Genomic DNA, 21,680 nt, shown 5'->3' on the forward strand with positions numbered 1-21,680 from the left:
AGGTCACTTCCCTTACCCTAATCGTCGGCTTTCCCCAAACTTGTGTCTGAGCCCTGCCTCTCCTGGGGAGGAGGGAGCAGGTGAAGTTGGGCCAAAAGTCAGGTCCTCTGGGCCAGGGAGGGGCCGGATTTCAGCTCCACTGGGGATGGAGGCAAGGTCCTCAAACGCAGTGTCTGCTGTTATCATTATTATCGAGCACTTACTAGGTACCAGGCTTGGCGCTAAATTCTTTTATCATGCATCATCTCTCTAAAGCTTCACAACAGATTGATGAGGCTGGGACTGCCTAGCTCGGGAGATCCGTGCCCAAGACCAGACAGCCTCAGTCCTCATCACTGCTGCCGCCGCCCAGGGACTTCATGGTGCTGACCGGAGGGTTAACAACAGAAGGTCCCCAGATGCCCCAGCCTGACAGTGATGATTCCAAGGCGGAAGAAGGGAGGGCTGTGCGGACGGCCTGGGCCTCCCTGTAGCACCCAGCACACTGCTGTGAGGACACGGCCTTCCCCAGACCAACCCAAGCAGACAACCCTTACTGCGAGTGCCTGGGAGCCCACGTGCAGCGCATCAGTGTACAACCCTGCCACCGCGGCGCCCTTCTCCCGCTAGCTGAACACCCCATTTACCTGGAGGAGACTCCTCTGGAATCTACCTCCCCTGCCCAGACCTCTCTGTCGGGACATCGTCTTGTGCCAGTGTGGTTCCTAGAACCAGCTGAGAAGTACACCTAGGAGCACAGATGGGTAGAGATCTTTGGCCTCCTCCACAGGACATGGAAGGGATCCGTATCATGCCGTGGTCAGTCTGGTTGTCCAGTGACTGACATCCTCGGAGATGAGATAAAACAGATGCAGTTTCATCCATGGACAAAATCTCAACACTTTATTCATCCCTTGGCAGGGAGAGGGGGGCACTGCCCAGTCAGGTGGGGTGGCTGGGATATGTGTTGTCTAAATTCCAGATAGTATACACAGCACTGATCATGCAGAAACAGGAAGGGAAGCAATAAGTTAAAAGCCACATAAGTTATGAAAAAATAATATATACTTTATATATCTCATCCCACTGAGGATTTGCTCCCTTGGAAACCAATAAAGAGCCCGAGAGAAAGCAGCAATCAGCACCCTCTTTGGGGACATCAGGGATGAACAGCTGGCCCAGCTCCCTTTGGCCTGAAAGAGTTGGTGGCCCATCAGCACTGCCAAGGCCTTAGCCCACCCCGTCCTGGAAAATGAGATGGAGGGATCAGAGGCAGGCTAAAAGGGGCGAGGAGAGGGGTGGGTTGGGGAATGGGAGAGGGCGAGAGGAAGTGGCTTGAGGAGTTGAGGCTGGACCTGCCAGTTCCCCCCAGAGAGGGGAGCAGTAACACTCCTACCAACCCCAGGTCTTCCTGGTGAATTAGAAGTTTTCTCTTTGGGTGAGCCATTTTAAGGAGATCGACCGGGGCTTCCCAGCCTAATCAGGGCTCAGAAGCTCCCAGATCTGCCTGGACTGTGCCTTCCTCATGGCCCACTACAGGCAGGGGGAGTGGATATGAGGAGGAAGAAGAGAAAATGAAGTCTTTAGGGTGGGCAGCCTGGGATCCTCAGTGAATGCAGAGAGGGTGGGGCCAGGCTGTGTGGTGCAGTGCGGAGGAGAACAGGGCCCTGAGAAGTGGAAGTCAGGGAAAATGGGCTGGGGTTTCAGCACAAGGATGGGCTAGGAGTCTGGAGGGCCTAGTGCACCAAAGGCAGGTGTCGAGGCTGGGAGAGACCTGGGCTGGGGGCACAGAGCTCAGGTCCCAGGCTCTGATGAATCCCAGAAGCACAGGGAGGTGACTGTGGCTGGAGAACCTTAGGGAGGGGGAGGGGGGCTGGCTGGAGGCACCTGGTTCTGACTGTGCTCTCCTGGGCGAAGATGTCCAGGCTGATCTAAGGTCCAGGCTCAGATCTCCAGTGGCCAGGGCCCCACCTCCCCTTACTCCCTAATACTGTCAGGGGCCTGGGGAGCCCAAGGGCAGGAAAGCCAAGCCTCAGCACCAGCCTCCCCTGGAAGTCCAGACACAGCATAGAGCCCGAGTGGTCCTCCTAGCCCAGCCCAGAGCCTGGGGAGGGGCACGGGCACCAGCCCCAGTTCTGAGGCAGAGGCAAGGGAAGGCTTGAGGGAGGAGTTTAGGGCAAGCATTGGGCAAAAGAGTCGAAGCACCTTGGTGAGAGCCCTGTGTTGGAGGAAGAGCCTCAGAGGAGTGGGGAGGTGGACACAAACTGACTCCCCAAGTTCCAGTTTACCCAGCCGGTTGGAAGAGAGGACGGAGACAATGATGTTGGAGTGGAGCTGGTGACGCTTACCTCTCTCCCCGGCCATCCACAAAATAGCAGTCCCAGTTTGGAACCCCGGCTCCTCTCAGTTCTGTATCAGGCTTTGTCTCCCCTCCCAACTTGGACGTTTTGGGGTGATTTTCTGAGTCTAGCTTAAGTCCCTCCCACTGTAGTCGGAGTGTCCTGGGGCTCCTGGGCTCCTGCATTACTCTGAGGCCTCTGACTCCTGAGAGAGGTACTTCTCTGACATTTCTGTGGTTTGGATCACAGGGCCTCTGTGGTTCTTCTTCTTCCTTCTCGAGGGGGCCTTGGAGAGGCCTGGCTTGGAGGCAGCTACAGGGGACACAAGGGGTGGGGCAGGGAAGGGGCTGGAGGTTTGGGAGCCACTTAAATGATGCCTTTGAAGTCATGACCCCCTTCACCCGGTGCCCCTCCCCACTGTGGGCTCTTGGACAGGTTGACTCACCGGGTCTGGGCCAGGACTGCACAGTGCTGACCACAGTGGTGGCGGAGGGCAGGTCCATCCTGAGGGAGGGGGAAGATGGCAGAATGTGAAGGGAGCCTGTAGCTGTAGCTCCTTTGAGGTTGGGGCCCAGGGTCTGGGAAGTAGAGTGCAATTCTTGGTTGTCACTTCCAGCTCTGGGGTGGCCCTGTTGTGAGGCACTGGCTACCCAGCTCTGTCCGGCCCCTTCTTTCCTCTGTATAGATATAGCTAACATTTGCTCGTAAATGCATATAAATAGATGTGTATTTGCATGTACAATCACATTAACCTTCCTCACAACAGGTAAGCCATGTTTATGTCAGCCTACTTTCCAGAGAGGAAACTGGGAGTTTAATGAATTAGGCCAAGACCCCAGGAGATGCTGAACCAGCCTGGAATGCAGGCCTGCCGGGCCCACTGTGTCACCCTGGAGGGGAGGCTGACTTTGTGCGGGCCTGGGTCCCCAGCCCTCCCTCTGCCATCCACCCAGCCTGCCTGGCCCCGCACCTGTTCTCCTCGCCCTCCACCAGCTTGTGGTAGGTGGCGATCTCAATGTCCAGCGCCAGCTTTACGTTCATGAGCTCCTGGTATTCACGCAGCTGCCGTGCCATGTCCTGCTTGGCCTGCTGCAGGGCGGTCTCCAGCTGGGCCAGCTTGGCTTTGGCATCCTGGAAGGCCAGCTCGCCTTGCTCCTCGGCTGCCTTGATGTTCTCCTCCAGTTTCAGGCACTGCAGCCCACAAGACAGAGTGAAGAAGGTGGTGAGCAGGAAGTCTGGGGAGTGGGCTGGGGCCAGCAGTCACCTCTGTCATGGGTGGCGTGTGTGTGTGTGTGTGTGTGTGTGTATGTGTGTGTGTGTGTGTGCATGTATGGAGGCTGAGGAGTTGCACACCTGAGTTCATACTGGGTTGCAATGCAGCAAGCAGGAATTCAGTTAGACCTGACAAGACCCTTTCCTTGGCTAGAGTGAAGTCCTGCAGTCACTAAAGGAGGCTGCCCCAGCTGTGCTTCAGGGCGGCCTGGGACTTAGGCCTGTATTCCTTTCTCAGTATGGCTGGGTCAGGTAGGAGGGAGGCAGTGGACTCTGGGTGTGCATGCTGGGGGCTCCCTGCCATCCCAGCAGCTCTGGCCAGCTTACAGAGCTCATTTCTGTGCAGAGCTCACATGATCCTCCCTCATTGGCCCTCTCAGGGTCTCTCATCAGGTCTTGAGTGTGCTTAGCATGCATGAGTTAGCCCGAGTGCTCTTCTCCAGCCCCAACCCTGTGGGTCCTGCAGATACTCACGTGGCTCTTGACGGAGACAATCTGGGACCGGAGCTTCTGGATGCTCACGTTGAGGTCAGCAATCTCGCAGCGGCTGCTCTGGAGGCTGCTCCCATACTCAGCCGAGCGAGCAGCTCGCTCCTCCAGCTGCTGGGACATGGAGGAAGTCATACCCCCCCCCCCGCCTTCTTTCAGCTCCCAGCCCCATTTCTACCTCTGCAGGCCACCCCTTTGTCACCCCCCTCTTCCCTGCCAGGTCCCTCTGGATGACTTCTCTTGGCTGTCCCAGGTGAGCCCTGGTACTGATGGATGGACTCTGACCCTCAGGAGGGCATACGCTATGCCTTCCTTCTCTCTTGCTGCCCCCGGCAGGGGCTGGGCTCACACTCTGCATGCCATCTGCCCTGTCCGCCCACCCCCAGCCCTGTGCTTCCTCCTCCCCTCTCAGAGGGTCTCAGGATAGGGGAAGCTGCAAGAGACCTCAGCCATCTAGACAGCCTTTCCTGTGGCTCAGGGAGAGCTGCCCTACCCTGCACACCCAGATCCAACCTGGCTCCGAGAGTATGCCTTGGCTTCCTCCAGGCTGCGGGCCGCGATGGCGTCGTACTGGGCCTTCACTTCCTCGACGATGCCACTCAGGTCGATATGGCAGCGGTTGCCCAAGCCGACGGTCACTGACAGTTCTTTCACTTGGGCTGCCAGGTCCTTCAGCTCCTGGCCAGGCACAGGCACTGGGAGGTTAGTGCTGGTGGGGAGGGCATGAGGGCCCTCAGCCATCCCTCAGTCTCTCAGCCCCAGGGGTGGTGGAGAGGGCCACGCTGCTCTCCTCCTGTCTACCTTCGACTCTCACCCTGAGGACTCTGGCAGGCAGCTCACTGCCCTCTGCCCACCTACCGCCTCCCCTTTTTTTGTACCAGGGATCGAACTCAGGACCTTGCGCTTGCAATGCAGGTGCGGTGCCATTGAGCTCCCTCCCCAGCTTCCGCCCTTTCTGGAACAAGGTGAGGATGACAGGGAGGGCTGGCCCCAGAGGCCCATTCCATGAACCTCACCCTTGGTCCAAGTTTCACTGTCTCCCTGTGGCCCACTCCCAGGCTGGGTCCCCTCCTTCTGACGGATGGAGAAAAGGTGCAGGAGGCCACACTGGACTGGGGGAGGCAGGCCTCTGCTCCTCACTGGACGGGGGCGGGGGTCCCCAAAGGCCTGGCACAGCCATGTGCATCTCTGGGCCCCACATCAGCCTGGCAGCTCCTTAGTTTGGAACAAATGTTGGCATGGAGGAGCAGGGTGGGGCTAGAGGCTGGCAAGCTTATACCTCACTGCCCTGCCTTGTTGAAAATGGGCACAGGGCTACCCGCTCGGGACCTCTCCTGCCCCTCAGGAGCTTGCCTATCAATAAATATCTTCCTACTTAAAAAAAAATAAAAAGAGGAAATCAGTACAGGCTGTGTGAGGCTGAGGCACTGCTCTGATACTAGGTTCACCCAGGGCTCCTCTCTAGCTGCAGGTGCTTGTCCACAAATACGACGTTTTCACCTTCTCTTCCGTGTCCACAGAGCACTCTGGAAATAAACTTACTGCTTCCCTGAGGCTCACTCCAGGCTGTGTGCTCCTTGAATCCTCCCACCCCTGTGACCCTGGGCAGCAGTGTCGTGGAGACCAGAGAGTATGTGGGGTGTCCTGATAGAACCCCAGTGGCACTTCCAGTCCTGGTTTGATCTGGCATTTGATACAGTCGAGGAAAAGGCAGGGGACTGCCAGGAGATGCCTCAGTGGGGAAGAGATTGGTGAAACCTAGCTGAGGAGCAGCCTCAGACCCTTTCTGGAGAGAGGCAGACTAAGCAGGAGTGTGGAAAACAGAAACAGGAAATGGAGAGCTCAGAGCATCTGAAGACTTGTCCCGACTTGCTGCCCTTGAGGGAGCAGAGGGCATAACAATGCTCGATTGTGGCGGGGAAGGGCCACCTTGGGATGGGCCTCAGCCTCCCCAAGTTGGCAAGAATTAAGCCGAGGTACACTTCAGGCTTTCTTTGGTAGCCAGAGCCTGCTGTGTGTGACCACTCTCCTTGAGTACCCCATGGAAGTGTGGATAGGAACTCCTGTGGGGTAGCTTAGTGCTGTTTAGTAAAGTGTAAAGCTTAAGGGCCCTGGACTCTGAATACCCCCTCTTATTAGTTAGACGCCAGGGATTTAGCTCAGTAGTTCTGCCGCTTGCCTCGAAAGCGAAAGGATCTGATCCCCGGGATGAAAAACAAAAACAAAAACCTATCCTTAATAGTCAGGTAACCCTGGTCAAGTGTGCAAACCCTCTGAGCCTTAGTTTTCTCATTTGTGAAATGGGTATTATTATATAGCTGAAAACTTAATGTTTATTAAATGCTTCCTTGGTACCAGATGCTGTTCTAAGTGCTTTAAGATCTATTAAAAAAAATCCTCACAACAGCCTGGTGAAGTACTGCTATCATTCTTCTCATTTTACAGATTTTACAAATTGAGGCAGGGAGGTGTTCCTGTTCCCCTGGTTACTGAGCCCACATTCAAATCCAAGCTGTTCTCTTAATTGCTATCCTTAATTCATAGGCTTGTTGGGGAGATTAAGTAAGATTAAGTCTGGAAAGCATGTAGTACAGTTCCTGGGATGTGGTAGGTGCCCAGTACACACTGGCTAAGGACACTGGTAAAAGGAAGAGGAAGCTGGGATGAAGTGTCTCTGGCAGAACAGCCTATTTCTGGAGTGGCTTCTCTGCCTAGTCCCTGGAGTGGCCTCCTTAGCTGCTTAGACAGCCCCAGCATCTCTCTACAGGGGTCCGATCCCAGCAGGTGTGCCTAGCTGCAGGAGGTTGTCAGAAGATTCCGCAACTAATCTCCCTGAAACCGGAGCTTATGGGTGGGGCAGGCAGCATTCAAGCTGGATGCATCCAGGCCCTGCTTGTGCCAGGGAGCTGGACTGTACCTCAGAGGCTAAGGGAGGGTGAACTTGTGTCCTGGGGCAGGGAAGTACGGAGGGGTTACAGAGGAGGCTGCAGTGTACAGATGGGGTCCTGAGCAGAGCATGGCCTGGGGTCTTGCCTGGCTCTGTGGGTATACTAGCTGTGGGTGTGCATGTGTGTATTGGGGAGAGGAGGGCTGTTTCCTGGGACGCAGGACGAGCCTACACAGCAATGCTTTTCTGGCCTGATCGAAAGTTGAAACTAGAGTGTGCAGCCCTCCTGGGGCCCCTAATGTTCTGCCATGTTTTTCTTCCACTCCAGGCAGCCCTGGTGGAAGTGGGGTGTCCCCTCCCTCTGCTTAAACCTGCTCTGTCCTGGGAGGTGGACACAAGTCATAATGTGACTAGTCTAAACTGAGAAAAACTGTAAGTGTTACCACACACCTGATTTTGAAGGTTTAATATGATTAAAAGAATGTAAAATAGCCTATTGATTTTTTTTTGTATTAATCACATTGAAATAACCGTATTTTGGATGTATTGGGCTAGAAAAAAAATTACCAAAATTATTTTTTTCTGTTTCTTTAAAAAAAATGTGGCTTCTAGAAAACTTAAAATTACAAATGTGGCTTATATTATATTAGACAGTGCTGCTTAGAGATCCAGTGGTGTGGGGAATCTTTTTAGCAAAAGGCCATCTCAGCTATGGCAAGAAACACAAACTCACTTTCCAATGCCAGTTGCCACCTTGCTGCTTCTGAAAGTAACAGTAACTGCTATGCATTTGTTGCTCTGGATCCATGGGCTCTACATTGGAGGATTCAACCCACCAGGGCTGGGAAAAAAATTGTGTCTGCACTGAACTCGTACAGACTTTTTTCTTGTCATTCTTTCCTAAGATAATAAAGTGTAATAACTACTATTTACATAGCATTTACATGGTATTAGGTATGATAAATAATGTAGGGATGATTTAAAGTATATAGGAGAGCATGGTAGTACATGCCTGTAATCCTAGCTATTCTGGAGGCTAAGGCAAGAGGATCAAAAGTTTGAGCCTAGCCTGGGCAACTTAGTGAGATCCTGTCACAGAAAAAAAAAAAAGTGGGGGGGGATGAGGATGTAGTTTAGTGTGAAAGCACTAGGTTTGATCCCCAGTACTGGGAAAAAAAGTATACGGGAGGTATGCATCGGTTATATGCAAATCCTATAGCATTTTATACAAAGGATTTAAGCAGTGGAAGACTTTGGTATCTGCAGGATTCATGGATCTACTCCCCAAGGATACTGAGGGACAAGTGTAATGCACCTATAACATCACTGCTGTTCAGGCTCACAGCGATCTTCCTGCCTCAGCCTCCTGAGTGCTGGGATCACAGTCATGCTCCACCACACCTGGCTCCATAGCAGCCTTATAAGAGCACGAGCCTGACCCTGAACCACCAGGCACCCCACCCCCAGGACCCACACCATCCATCACACTTAGCTAAGGTCAAACTCTCTAAGCCCAAGACCCTTCAGCTTCTCCCTGACCCAAGACTCCTCCTGCTCTTCTGCCCTGAACATAGCGGCCTCCTTCTTTCCCTGTAGTCCCCAAGTGCAACCCTCACTTCAGGGTTTTGTACAGCTCTTCCTACTGGCCCAGACCTTCCCCATCCCTGGGCATCCTCTTGCGCCTCATTGGAAAGGCCCCTGACTGGGCCCTGAAGCTCTCCCCTCCACCCAGGACCATCAGATCACCTGAATTCTTTGCATCCTAGTGCTACTGAGCCCCCTCCTGAGTGATCTCCTTCAGACCCTTGTTTACCTGCTTGTTACCTGTCTCCTCCTGGTTAAGCCATGTCCTTCTGGACGGGGGTGGGGGTGAGAGGGACTGGTGTCTTGCTCTGGCTGGGTTAGCAGTGCCTGGCAACTGTTAGGCATGAGCCAAACGCTTGTGCAAGGAAGAAATGGGCTTGGTCTGCATCACAGGCCACATCACAGGCTGGTACCATGACTCTCCCCATTTTGCAGATGAGGAAACTGAGGCATGAGAGGAGACATAGCTTGCCCAAAGTAGCAGAAATGGTCCAAACAGAGTCCGTGGGCCTGGCTATTGGGGGAGGGGCCAAGAAGTTTTGTGGGCATGTCTCTGGCAAGGCCTGCCTGGTGTACTGGTTTCGGAGGTGGCTTCTGGCTGGTCTCCACAACTGCGGGGGCCTCATCCTGGCTTAGAGCTCAAGCTCAGAGCTTGCTGAAATTCTGAGGGAGCAGAGTGGAGCACCGCCCCATGGTGGCTGGGAGAGTTTGGGCAGGGGAACTCCTAGCCCAATTAAGCCAGCCTCTGGGCAAGGACCCCTGGAGAGCGCCCAGGGCTTGGCCTGGCTGTGGAAGGCAGTGCTGGGCAGGACATTTTTCAGGGCTGCAGGTGCGGGTGACCTGCCAGGGATGCTGCCTTCCTGCTGCTCCCAAGGCTGGCAGTGTTCTGTCTGCAAAGCCACCCCAAGGGGCACAGACAGGTCTCAGTCCCTCTGGGGCCCCCAAGAAGCTGAGCCAGCTTGTGAGGAGCGTGGCTGTGGACAGCTATGAAGTTTGGTCTCCCTTTCCATAGGACGAGGCTGTGAAGCTGGCATCTGCAGACCACAGGGTCCAAGGCAGAACTTTTTTTATTTTTTATTTTTTTGGTACCAGGGATTGAACTCGGGACCTTGCACTTTCAAGGTGGGTGGCAGCACCACTGAGCTAAATCCCGGCCCCCAAGGCAGAACTTTTTACTGTGCAGTGATTGATCTCTGCCCTGAGCTTGGCTGCATGGGCATCGAGTGGCACCAGCAGTTTTCAACACACACAATTCTGCTACTCTGAGTTAATCAGAAGACACTCGTGGAGGGGCCTGTTAGCACAAGAGCATCTCTTCTGACCCCTCACCTCTGAGACAGAATGTAGAGAGGAGGAGGCATGTCCAGCAGGGTGCCCAGAAGGTAGCAGTGGAGGGGAGGAGCAGTGTCCGGGGGCCAACAGGGGCCCGTCTGATGGCTGTGTGGGCAGCACAGCAGGCCCCGCTGGGTCACTGTCTACCCAGGTTCAGCTGAGGACTTAGGAGACAAACGAGAAGGCTCCTCCCTCTGCATTTCCTAGGTTATTTTTTTAGAAGCTAATATTGTCTGGGAACTGGACAAGCTGACTGCCAGTCTTCCCTGCTTTTGCCCAAAGCAGGGAGGGTGAGATGCTTGCCCATCAGACCTGGGGCTGTGTGTACCTATACTTTAGGTGTCGAGGATTAGCAAGATCAGTTCAGTCTGGATAGGTGTTCAGGGCCCCAGGCTGAGGCCAGCCTCCCAGTGCCTGCCCTGACGGACCTCGTCCCCTGCATGCCCTTGGCACCCCAGCACACATGAAGACACACACGGTTCTCCCTGAGAGTGGCTTTGGGGAACTGCCCGGGTCCTGTGAAATGAGTACCACTGAAGGATCCATGCCCTCAGACTTCCTTCCTTCCCCCGTCTCAGTGTCCCCTGCCCACGGAGGAGACCCTGACCCCACCTCGATTACCTGCTCATAGATGGTTTTCATCAGCTCCACGAAGCTCTGCAAGCCTTTTAATTTGGTTTCCAGTTCGGTCCGGCGAAGGCACTCAGTATCCAGATCCTGATGTTAGGAACATTAGTGAGAAATAGAGAGAGGGAATGTGGGGTCCCAGGGAAGGAGGGCAAGGGGGACCGAGAGCCTGGCGAAAGGAGCAAGAGGCGGACAGGGGCATTGCTCTGCTTGTCTGTCAGTCCTGAGATGTGAGCCTCTGAGGGCTTCGCAGGTGCATAAAGGACAGTAGGTGAGTCTGGAGGAAAGAAGGTGAAGGTGGGAGGGAGAGCCTCGGTCGGGGGCAGCCTACCTTCTTCAGCTGCACGAAGGTGAACTCCAGGTCTGTGCGCTTGGAGATCTCATCCTCATACCTGGGGAAGGGAGGTGAAGAGATGGCTCAGCTGGACATGGTGGGGGCTGGGGGTTTGGGTCATGCCCTTTGCATAGGACTCAGGGCCTCTGCTGTCCCACTCGCTCTATGCTGTGTGCCTACTAGAGAGAGTGGCTCTCCCTTTGGTGGGTGCAGTGGCCTGTCTTCAGGACGCATCCCCAACACCCTTACTTGGCTCCTGTTCTCTTGCTTCCTCTTGATGACAGCCCAGGTTTCCCCTTCCTTCCTGGGCTGCACCACCTCATCCAGGAAGCCTCCCTGACCACACAGCTCTTGCAGCCGGGCCCTGGTTCCTTCCTCATTTCTTTGCCTCCTCCCAGACAATCTCAGGTTCCAGCATACTCCCTTGGGTCCTCTGAGAGCCTCCTGTTCATACCTCCCTCTCCCACCTGCATCCTCTCCACAGCCCCACTGTTCTTCCCTGGACACCATGCCCTGTCCAGAGTGACCGTCTGTTGGCTTCCTTGTGTGTGTTGGGCCCCAGGTGCCCACCAGTGGGTGTGTGCAGAGGCTGAAAAAGTCCACCCCTGCTGCCACAGCCGGGGTCCATGGTGTGCAGTTGGCACTCCAGGGGGTGCCACAAACCTCTGCCCAGATTGGTCTCCTCCTTAGTCAAGGCCACCTTGTGTTTGCAACAAGGACACTGTTGGAGGCAGAGTGGCACCCCTGGATCCTGACCCCACCCTCTTCCTCCGGTCGGACTTTGTCTTGGCTCCATTTGTGCATTGGCTGCCCTCACACTTCCTATTCCAGCCTTTGCTGGCCTCAGGACATGGGGGTTCTGTGACTTCTGCACTTGATCTTAGCCAAAAGGCCAAGAAGTGATGGTTCTGTGACTTCTGAGTCCTTCCCTCCTCTCCAGGGAGTGCCTGGATCACTGTGGCTCTCAGTATAGCCACCACTTGCCCCAGTCCCTGCCCTCAAAGCAAGAATGGTGGCATCCACAGCCTGTGCTGCTGGCTGGACCTGCCTCAGCCCCACCGAGGAGCTGAGCGGGCGTGGACCTAAGGGCAGTCGGGGCCTGCAGGGGACATAGTCTCTGAATCTTGGGGTGTAGGTGCAGATGTGGTCCGTGGTCATGCCTTGGGTTCTAAAATCCGAGAAGGGCTCTGAGGATCCAGGTCACCAGGGCTGAAGAGAGGAGCCGACCAGGGAGAACACAATGTCCTGTCACAGATGCTGTGGGCCACCCTTGGCCCGATGCCGGGCACCCCTCTACCTGTCCTGTGACGCTCAGAGCTTCCAGCTCAGGAGGTCCTGTGAGTCCCGTTTGACAGATGAGGAAACAGTGACTTGGAGAAGGGCTAGAGGTGCCTGTGTTTTGGCCAAGCAGGGCATCAAATTCTGCTTCCTTGCTAACTAGTTGCACAGCCTTGGTGTCCTCTGTTGTGAAAATGGTCATGTTGTGAGGATTGAATGGGTTGATACATGAAGTGTTTACAGCAGGACCTGGCACCCATGGGAGCTTGCTCCTCTCCCCTGTCCTTTAGTATCTCCCCTACCCCTACCGGGGATTGAACTCAGGACCTTGCACTTGCACTCCCCGGCCCTCCTCTAGTATTCTTGGAGAGAAGCCTCAAGAACTTGGGGTGGCTGTCTGCACATCCCTCACAAATCCTCAGGGCTGGGCTGACTTGTACAAGCCTCCTCCTGGGGTCTGGGGGGCTCTGAGGAATTCCCTGTCCTGGGGACAGGGCAGGGCCTGGGGAGCCCCTAACCCTCCACGTACAGGTGGGTGGTTGGGCCCCCGCACCTCTGGGCAGTAAAGTCCTGCCAACCGGCAGACGGGAGCTGGAGATCGGAGTCTGCTGGGGGCCAGGTGCCCAGCATGCCTTCCTCCTACCCCATGCTCTTCCCACTCTATCTGCCTCCCTTCCTCCCTCCCAGGCTGAGGCCTTATCATCCTGTGTCTGACTGTCACTTGGCCCATTGAGTAATTCTGATTGCTTGGGGACCTGCTCCCTCATTTTGGATTCACCCTGTCTTCTGAAACTCTTAGGAGGAGACCTCAGGCTTTGGTTTGTGGGTGTTGAGCCCCATCAGAGCTTCTCACCCCTCAAATGTGTCCTTTGCTGGGGGAACCTGAGTTGTCACTTGCTAGTGATCCTCCAGAGCCCCAGGGAACATATGCAGGGAGTGTGGAGGGAAGTCAAGGCCCCCCAAGCCCTGCCCAGCAGAGAAGGATGCTGGGAGTTTGGGGCTGGAAGAGTCTTTTTATGGCATCCCATCCAGGCTGGGTCTGTCCTGACCCTGGCCCTCCAAGTGGGTGTGGTAAGGAGGGTACTGGCGCTGCCAAGGCCTGAACCCCAGGGGTGAGGCTCACTGCACAGCCTCCCATCTAGGGCTGGGCCCAGTGTCCCTAAGGGTACTGCTAGTCCATACTGGCCTCTGTGAGTCCCTTCCTCAAGGGGTGTGTCGCCTGCACGGTGTGATGCTCTGCTGCATCTTGGTCCCATTCTCCTCTGGGTGCTCGCTTGCCCATCACCAGCTTGCCCACGCATCTTTGGTGTACCAGAGTTACTTGCTGTGTGGGCATGGGTAAGCTGCTGCTGCTTACTGGATCTTTTGTTTTGTGCTTAGTCATAGAAGAGTTAATCTAGCCAATCCTTGGGGTCCCTGCTACTTCTAAGTCCTTAGAAATCTCTATCCCCACAGAGGCTTTAAGGGACACCTTGTTCTCCAGTTACCCCAGTCCTCTGCCAGTCTACCAGGCACCACTGAAACCCATCCTTAAGCCCCCTTCAGATTGTCACACCTGTAACCCCCTCCCCCGTAACTTGTTTATTTCTGGAGTGAGGCTGATCTCATCGCCTTGCAGAGGCAGGGCACAGCTCCTCCCTCTCAGGGCTCCACCCGAGTCTCCTGGGGCCCCAGGCTTCCCAGCTTTGGCTGGCAGACCCACAGTCTCTCCTGCCTCTACTGAGAGAGGGGAAGAGATGTTCTGATCTTAAGGCATCAAGTTAGGCTCTGGGGCTGATCGGGCCGAGACAGGAAACCTCTGAGTAGTGGTTGCACAGGACTCTAGCTACGAAAGGGCTTCCATCGGTGCAGTCTGGCTGGGCTAGTGGGAGCAGCCTTAAGCCGTGTCCTACTGAGGTTAGGACAGGTTTAGCATGCATGGCTGTGTGCCCCCAGGACAAGCCTTCCCCTCTCTGGGCCTCTGGTTTCCACAGAAGGAAGACCAAGACCCCCATTCAGCCATTCTCTGATCCTCTGAGGGCTGAAGACCTAACTAGGAACTGGTGATATGGGGTCAAGTATTCTGATAAACTGATCTGACTTTGTGGTCGGGTGTTAAGAAGCTGGGGGATTCTGAATGGGCAGTCAGACCTGTGTGTTTCCTAGGACTTGGGAGGGCAGGGTTCAGGGGAGGTGGTGGGTGAGCTGAGCTCAGAGCCCTGGATTCCCAGATAGGCTGCTTGGCGGGCTGTTCTGGAGAACGTCAGCTTCATCTACTGGCAGGACTTGGGCTGGCCTGCCCGGGAAGAGGGGAGATGAGGCTTTCATCCGTGCTCTCTCTGTCCTCTCCTTGCCATAGCTGGGCCCCTTCTCAGGGAGACCAGACCCACAAAGAGGAGCACAAGGGCATAGCCTCTCCCTTGCTCTGCCTCAGTGTCCCTGAAGCCCTGCCCACTGCCTGGCAGAGGGGGCCACTTCTTCCGTGAGCTACACAAGTGCCTATTCTACCCTTCTAGATTGGTCAATTCAGCTCAGCGAACCCATGTCAAGGACCCACTGGACACTGGAAACTTCATTCTATGAGATGGGAAAGCTGCCATTTATGAATGTCAGGCACCATGCTGGATTCCCTTCTTCCTTACCCCTGCCTCCCGAAATTGATAGCAGTGAGCACCACCCCCATGTCACACAGGAGCTAGTGAGAGTGACAGTGGTGGCGGGGGCTAAACTCTCTCACAGTCCAACGCTCAGTCCTGGTCCATAGCCATTGGGCTGCTCTGCTTACATGCTGTTTGCCTGTCTGCATGTCCCACTAGGCTGTTTGCGCTTTTTGCAGGCGGAGGCTGTGTTTTCCTTGTCTTGTAGTTCCCAGGTTCCCTCGATGTCTGACACATGTCACCCACAGGGCTTTGCTGCTTTATTCAAATGAAACCCACCCTTTCTGTACCCTGCCTGCACTGGGTCCCTCCCTCTCCTTTCCACCCAATTGAAGTCAAAATCCAAAGCCATATTCAGAGCATAAACCTATCTGTCGTTCTAGTAATGACATAATGTCCCATGCCAGTGCAGTGTGGGGTATGAGCAAGCATGTTTACAGCACCAGAGTAGGGCCACTTGAACGAGGGTTGTGATGGTGTCCAAGAGCCAGCCATACAAGAGCCCCCACAAGACTGACTATATTGTAAGCATCACTACTAGGGGTGGGGAGGGTGGCAGCTGTAGGTGCTCTGCCAAATCCCTGGTATTTAGAATGGCACCTCAAGGAAATGTCTCAAGAAGACCAGTGCTCTATAACTTCTTCCCCTTCCTCTGGCTGGGGTGTGTCCCACCTGAGTACAGCCTGATCCCCACCCTCAGTCCCTTGACCACCCCCCCCATAGGCAGCCACCTACTTGATTCGGAACTCTTCCACCTTCTCCAGCACCTGCACCAGGTTGGCCTCGAGTTGTCCCCTCTCCTGGCTAATTTTGCGCAGTTCCTCCTGCAGCTGACCCTGGTACACCTCATAGTGGTGCCCGAGGTCGAAGGTGGCTGAGTCCTCGCCCTGCAGGAAGCTCCAGCGGGTCTCCAGCAGCTGGTTTCGCTGTTCTAGGGCTTGTACCTGGGAAAGCAGGGGGGCACTGAGTGGGTCAGGGGTGGGTGGGCTGGGGTGCCGGTGGGGAGGGCTCTGTGGGAAGTGACAGCTCATCTGTACACCTCCACCTGGGCCTCACTCTGGCACTGACAGCAGCAAACCTCCGGGGTTACTGATTATTCAAGTTGAAGATGCTGAGGTAAGGAGCAGATGGAGGTGGGGCCAATTAGCAAAGGCTTGGCGGGGTGCTAACTGAGGGAGGTGTCTAGGGTGTGACAGTGCCCACAATGGGACTGGCTGTCCAAGCCCATCTGGGGCTGGGCTGGGAGACCCCTGGCAATGTGAAGGGCCAAAAGCCCATATGCCCCTCCCCCAACACAAGCCTGGTCTCATCTTGTTTTGGAATCTCAGCAAGGTAGGGCCTGGTTAGGACTTCAGTGCTAATTCTCTCAACAACCCTGGACTTGCAGGCTCTTTGAGCCTCAGTTTCCCCAGCTAGAAATTGGGGATGATGTCATCTGCCTGTCTTTAGGGCTGTAGGGGGCAGACCCTGCCAATGTGCTTGGAACAGTAATAACAGCCCATGCTTGTGTGGCACCTACTGTGTGCCAGGCCTGTTTCTGAATGCTTGCCATCTTTAACTCATTAGATGGTTGCTTGCAACAGCCCACAGCATGAGTATTATCAACACATTTTACAGATGAGGGAAATAGGCACAGAGAAGCGAAAGAATTGCCCAGCGTCATGAAATTAGCAAGTGGCAGAGCCAGGTGTGGAATCCAGGCAGTTTGCACTGAGAATTTCTTAACCATAACAGCACATGTCCCCAAGGTGTTTCTTGGGTCACTTGGGCCCAGAGACCTCAGCTGCCCTTCTTGAGCTGGTTTCTGCCTCCAGCTCCGGCCAGGTTTGCCTTAAGGATGAAGACCCATGGGCTCTAATCCCTGTGGCTCCTCTCAGGCTCTGCCAACCGCATGCCTCACTCTGAGGCTTCCACCAGGGCTCCTATGGCCCATGGACCACAATCTGCACAACAACAGGCTGTCAGGATTCCTCTTAGGTCCCTTCTTCCCTCCTCTAGTCCAGTCCAATGTGACCTGGGCCTGTCTGGCCCATCCAGCCTCCAGCCTGTCTTGGCCATTGTCTTTCCCTCCATGCCCAGCCTTACCTGCCTCTCCTCCTCCCCATGTGTGCCACAGCAAGCCTCCTGCAGAAAGCCCTCCATGATTCAACTTGAAAAAGTCCTCCTTCCCTCCAGCATCAAGGCCCTCAGTCCATCAGCTTCTCATTTGTCCTGGCCACCACCCTCCCTCCAGGCAGATTGGGAACTACCTGCTCCCTTTCTGGGGTCCCTACTCATGGAGTCCAGGACATGGAGAGGCCATTGAGGCATGGCTGGCCCTGCTCCTGGGCGTTGGGCTGTTTTTGTCATGAGGATGCAGCGATCAGTCCTGTGATGCTCCCTATGACCACAGGCATATGATCTGGAGCTGGAGTGGGAACCAGGACCATAGCCTGAGAGCTGCCAGCAGCCCTGTGGCTCAGCTGCTCCGTACTTTTTATTTACCGGGGGGCTTATGGAGACTGTGGGGTAGGGAGTCAGGTGACTTGTGCAGGGCCACTCGGCACCCGGTGGCCAAGCTTCCCAGACAGGCCTCCCTGATGGATGTTGCCCAGCCTGGACTATCACCAGCCCCTCTCCCTCCTCTCTTACTGTCCTATCTACACCCCAGGTTTTCCTTTGTCTCCTGAGACCCTCTTATGACCTTGGGAAGCCTCCTTTAACAATCATAGTAGACGAGGCCAGTAGGTGTGCTAGTTAGTGGCATTTGACAATGACATTTGTAGGCTGTCATTTCTCTAGTCACCTCCCATCTGCACTGGTAAGTTCTTGAAGCTGCCTTAAGCCTGCCACCCACTGGAGTCACAGCCAAACAGGTTCAGTGGGGATGGAGGTCAAGAGGGTGTCTGCCTGCTTTGTGTGTGTGAGAGGGAGCATTGTGGGGGGAGGCATTTGCTCACCCCACCTTCTCTCCGTTTTGACAAGTAGGACTCCTGTGTTTACACTAAGGGTGGGGTGACAGGAGAACTATGAGATTTCTTCCTCCACCCATGAGCAATAGAGAAACCTTCACACCAGGAAGTTCTTCCCTTAGTCTAACCTCAAGGCTCTATGCTCCAGTGCTAGTTGGTTTGGGGGAGTCAGGGGGAGCCCTGTCTCCTCTCCATTGCAGAAGTCTCTTGCCTCAGTGGGCGGAGATGGAAACTCATCCCTCAGCCTGGATTTTCCTTGCAGACTGGCTCTTTTCTTTGAAATAAGGGTCCAGCAGCCCTTGAAGTGCCAAGTTGAATCAACAGCCAACCCATCAAGGCCTCCAGCCCTCCTCTCTGCTCTGGCTGGTCCCCATTCTGAGATCATGAAGTGGCAGCTCTAGGAGGGGTCTATCTGCCTGTCTATTTTACAGATGAGGAAACCGAGGTCCAGAACTCAATGTGGCCCAACTCCATGGTTCTAGACTAGGCCTTGGGTAGAGGGTATGGGGAGAGATATGTTTTTTTTGAGAGAATATGAACAGCCTAAGCTGGAGCTGCTGGCTGGAGTTGGGGAGCATGTTGCGGGAGATGGCTGAGGCCTTGGAGGCTCTGCTCCCCGAGTCTGCCAGGCAGTCTGCTGGGCCAGGCAGGCCTCAGTCAGATCAGCTGCCTTCAGCAAGGGCCATAGTCCCTTGGTCAGGAAGGCCGGTCTGTGTCCTTCTGCATCCAGCAGACGGATAATTCCCAAGTCACTCAGCCTAGGGGAAGACGAGGTCCCCATCCCTGTCTCTGGACATTTGGCTGCTGCTCTTTGGGGTGGGGTTCCCCCCTCTGCAGCCTCCTCAGGCTGACCCCAGAAGTCCTTCCTCTTGCCCACCCTCATTGCCTCTGCTGTCTGCAGGTGGTGACAGGCCCGGCCGGCAGCCCCTGGGCCAAGGGCACTGCCTTCCTCACCCCCTGCCCTCCTGCTGCCACTCCTCAGCCTTCATCTCATGACCACGGCCTTGCCAGTCTCCCTGAGCAGGAACTCGGGGCCCCACGGACTCTGAGGCACAGGGAGGGGAAGCGGCTCACCCAAGGAAACATAGCCAATAAGTAGGAGAAACAGCACAGCTCCTGGGCCTCTCTGCCAGCTCCTGGAAGTGCCCTTCCCTTCCTTCCCTTCCTCCTGGTCTCTCTCCTGCCTTATAGGGCCTAGAAATGAGTGTGTGGCAGGGTAACCCTGCCTTCCTTTCTGCCCAATGCTCCCACCCTGTACTGCATATTGTCCTGGGCCTCCTATCTTTGTCCAGCTCCACACAGGCCCAAGTTACTTTATTTTTCATTTACCAGCTATTAAACATGTATCATGCACTAGGTGTGTTCTAATTGCTTTTCTAAAATCATCCCATTTAATTGATGAGCCCATTATATCAATGTGCACTGAGGCACAGAGAGGTCAAGTCATTGGCCTGAGATTGCACAGCCGGCTAATGGTAGAACCAGGATTAAATCTACTGATGGTGTTCCAGATTTCACTCTCGGAGCCACTGCCTGCTTTCACTTCTCACCAGGAGACAGGGCTTGTTGAGGTGGAGAACAGAGCGATCAGGGCCCCCCAAAGTGCTGACATCCCCTGGCTTCCTGCATCCCACCACAAAGGGAACCCCATTGAAGGCCAAATTTGAGGGTTGGAAGCTCTAATTCTACTAAAAACCTTCACTGGCCCAGGGCACAGGACCCAAACCTTGAGGGGCCCCTCCCTGTACCTACACCCACCTGTTCCCACCCTGTCCCCACACAGAGGCACACAGTGACATCAGCACTTGCATTCAAGGGAAAAAAGCCACCAATCGGAGCCAAATTACACAGCTGAGTGCAGCCTTCCTTTTAAGGGATTAAGCCGGGGATGGTGAGGAGGCACCTGGCAGGGCCCTGCCTCCCCAGGGCAAACCTACCCAGCAATGGGCTGAGCAGAAGGCTGTGGGAAGAGATGTTCTGGGCCCCTCACGTGCGCACAGGAAGCTGGTCCAGACATGTGAATTGTCCTCACCTCTGGGGACACAGGTTTTGTGCTTCTTAGACCTGAGTTCAAATCCAAACTGTACCATATGCTGGTGTGTGGCCTTGGGCAAGGTGCTTAACCTCCTTGGTCCTCAGTTTCCTCATCTACACAGGTGGGGTAATACTAGCCAGTGCAGCGTTGCTGTGGAGACCAAATCACATGCCCGCTGCCAAGTTTCTGCCGAGGGGCCCTCCGAATAGGCACAGAGTGGGGGGCCTCAGGCCCATAGATACAGACAGCCGCTTCACATTCATTACTCTTTCCCCTTCCCCTCTCTGTGAGCTCTCAACCCCTGGGGCAACCAGCAACATGAAGAGAAGACCAAGGAGCAGAGTTAGGGGCAGGAGACTGGACCTGCAATATGTAAAGCAACCAGCACAGGGCCTGGCATACAGTAAACAATTGGCTGCTATGATGATTACTCTTACAGGGGCTATTCTTGGGCAGGACAGGAGGGAGTGGACTGGGAGGCCTGAGAGGAGGTTTCTCAGAGGTGTGAGCAAGGAGCAGGTTTGGGAGGCGGACCGAACTCCACTGGAAGCTCCCTTGCCTGAGGGTAGAGATGGATGCCAGTGCCCCAGACCAGCTGTAGGCCATGGGCAGTGGAGTCAAGGAAGTGTGGGGGCTGTGGGCACCAGGGACTTGCTCCCTCTGCTCAGGTGGAGTACAGAGGGCTGCACGGTTCCAATTCTGGGCATCTGTCCCCGGCATTCCTGTCTCCTGACACGCTAAAGCTGCACCGATCCACAGCTCGCCACTGCCTGGGCAGCAGCCCTATGCCCTCGGCCCTGCCAGCTCTCCTGATGAGAAGCTAAGCAGGGGTGCTTGACAGAGATGCTGTGGGGCCAGAGGCTTGTGGGATGGACGGGGAACCTTGGGTGTTCATCTGCACCGTCCACCTGCCCTGGAGGAGGTCTGAGGACCACTCCTCCACAAGCTACTCTGGGGGAGGCATTCCTTGGGCCACGCTCAATGTCTTCCTAGCTTACTGTGGGGACAGGGTGAGCTCATGACATGACCCTCAGAGGCCATTCCTGGCGTCCCTTTCTTCCCCAACACCAGGAAGGATCAGAACTTCCTTCTCCATCTCTCTGCTCAGAGTCAGCCTGCTCAAGAAGCCATTCTGCCACCCCATTGGCTGGTGGCAGGGGTGGAGCTTGGTGACCAATGCCCAGGGAAACACAGAGCTCATCCCCCTGCCCAAGTCTGGGAGCCCTCTGTTTTGGTCCCCCTCCTCCATCCACTTCTGCTCACCTTGCTGATCAGGGAGGCAAATTTATCATTGAGGACCTTCATCTCTTCCTTCTCCTGGCTCTTCTGCTGCTGGACAGCTGGGTCCACCTTGAGGTCCAGGGGTACCAGCAGGCTGGGGTTCACGGTCACCTTGGGGATGGTGCTGGCCGGCCAGCAGCTTGTGAGGCTTCGGGCGCTGAAGCCTGGTCTGGGGGCCCTGAAGCTGCTCCATCCAGAGGTCCCAGGCCGGGGGCTGCCCAGCGGGGTCACCTTACAGCCACTGAGGCTGCTGAAGCCAACGACACAGGATTGGCAGGCCATGATGGCCCCTACCCCCGGCCTGGGAGCGGGAGGGCCCAGGGGCTGGATGAGCAGGCGAACAAGTGAGCCTTGAAGAGGAGGTGAGTGGCAGGCGGCTGCCTCCTGTCGCAGCCAGAGCAAGCTGGGGACTGAGGTGCAGACACCTGTCACATAGTGCTCATTAGCTGCAGGAGGGTGGGACGCCTCCCAGCCCGACCAACCTGTTAGATGATGCGATGCTCCTGCCCCTCCCCCAGCACCTCGCAGTGCGTCTCCTCCCCAGCAGGGGCTCTGCCTTGCAGGAGGGCTGGTCACAGGCCCCCCACTAAGCTAGGCCTGGCTTGGGGAGGGGACAGGGCTGGGCTGTCTGGATGGTTTGGGGGTGGGAGTCGGCA

At 55.5% G+C, this 21,680-nt stretch overlaps 1 protein-coding gene and 1 long non-coding RNA gene across 3 annotated transcripts in view; one reads left to right on the top strand and one right to left on the bottom strand.

Moving 5' to 3' along the window:
* LOC110345521 (uncharacterized) overlaps positions 1-868 on the top strand; it is a 31,841-nt gene extending 30,973 nt beyond the window's left edge. The window contains exon 5 of the long non-coding RNA XR_002388913.2: positions 256-868. This is a non-coding gene — a long non-coding RNA (uncharacterized LOC110345521). The remainder of the gene's footprint in view (positions 1-255) is intronic.
* Positions 869-1,274: 406 nt separating this feature from the next.
* Positions 1,275-21,453, bottom strand: Krt80 (keratin 80). Of its 2 annotated transcripts, none has more exons than XM_004862911.3 (9): positions 21,007-21,453; positions 15,493-15,701; positions 10,841-10,901; positions 10,504-10,599; positions 4,593-4,757; positions 4,065-4,190; positions 3,289-3,509; positions 2,764-2,822; positions 1,275-2,665 (listed from the first exon to the last, which is right to left on the bottom strand). In XM_004862911.3, the coding sequence occupies exons 1-9, from the start codon at positions 21,304-21,306 to the stop codon at positions 2,631-2,633; spliced, it is 1,272 nt and encodes a 423-aa protein (XP_004862968.1). In that variant the 5' UTR covers positions 21,307-21,453; the 3' UTR covers positions 1,275-2,630. The 2 variants fall into 2 exon arrangements, with proteins under 2 accessions (XP_004862968.1, XP_004862967.1); XM_004862910.3 differs by having other exon boundaries at positions 1,275-2,630; positions 21,007-21,452.
* Between the last annotated feature and the right edge of the window lie 227 nt (positions 21,454-21,680).

Source organism: Heterocephalus glaber, unplaced genomic scaffold (genome assembly GCF_053883595.1).
Source record: "Heterocephalus glaber isolate CG9 unplaced genomic scaffold, H.glaber_assembly_v1.0 deba00001733, whole genome shotgun sequence".
NCBI lineage: Eukaryota > Metazoa > Chordata > Mammalia > Rodentia > Bathyergidae > Heterocephalus > Heterocephalus glaber.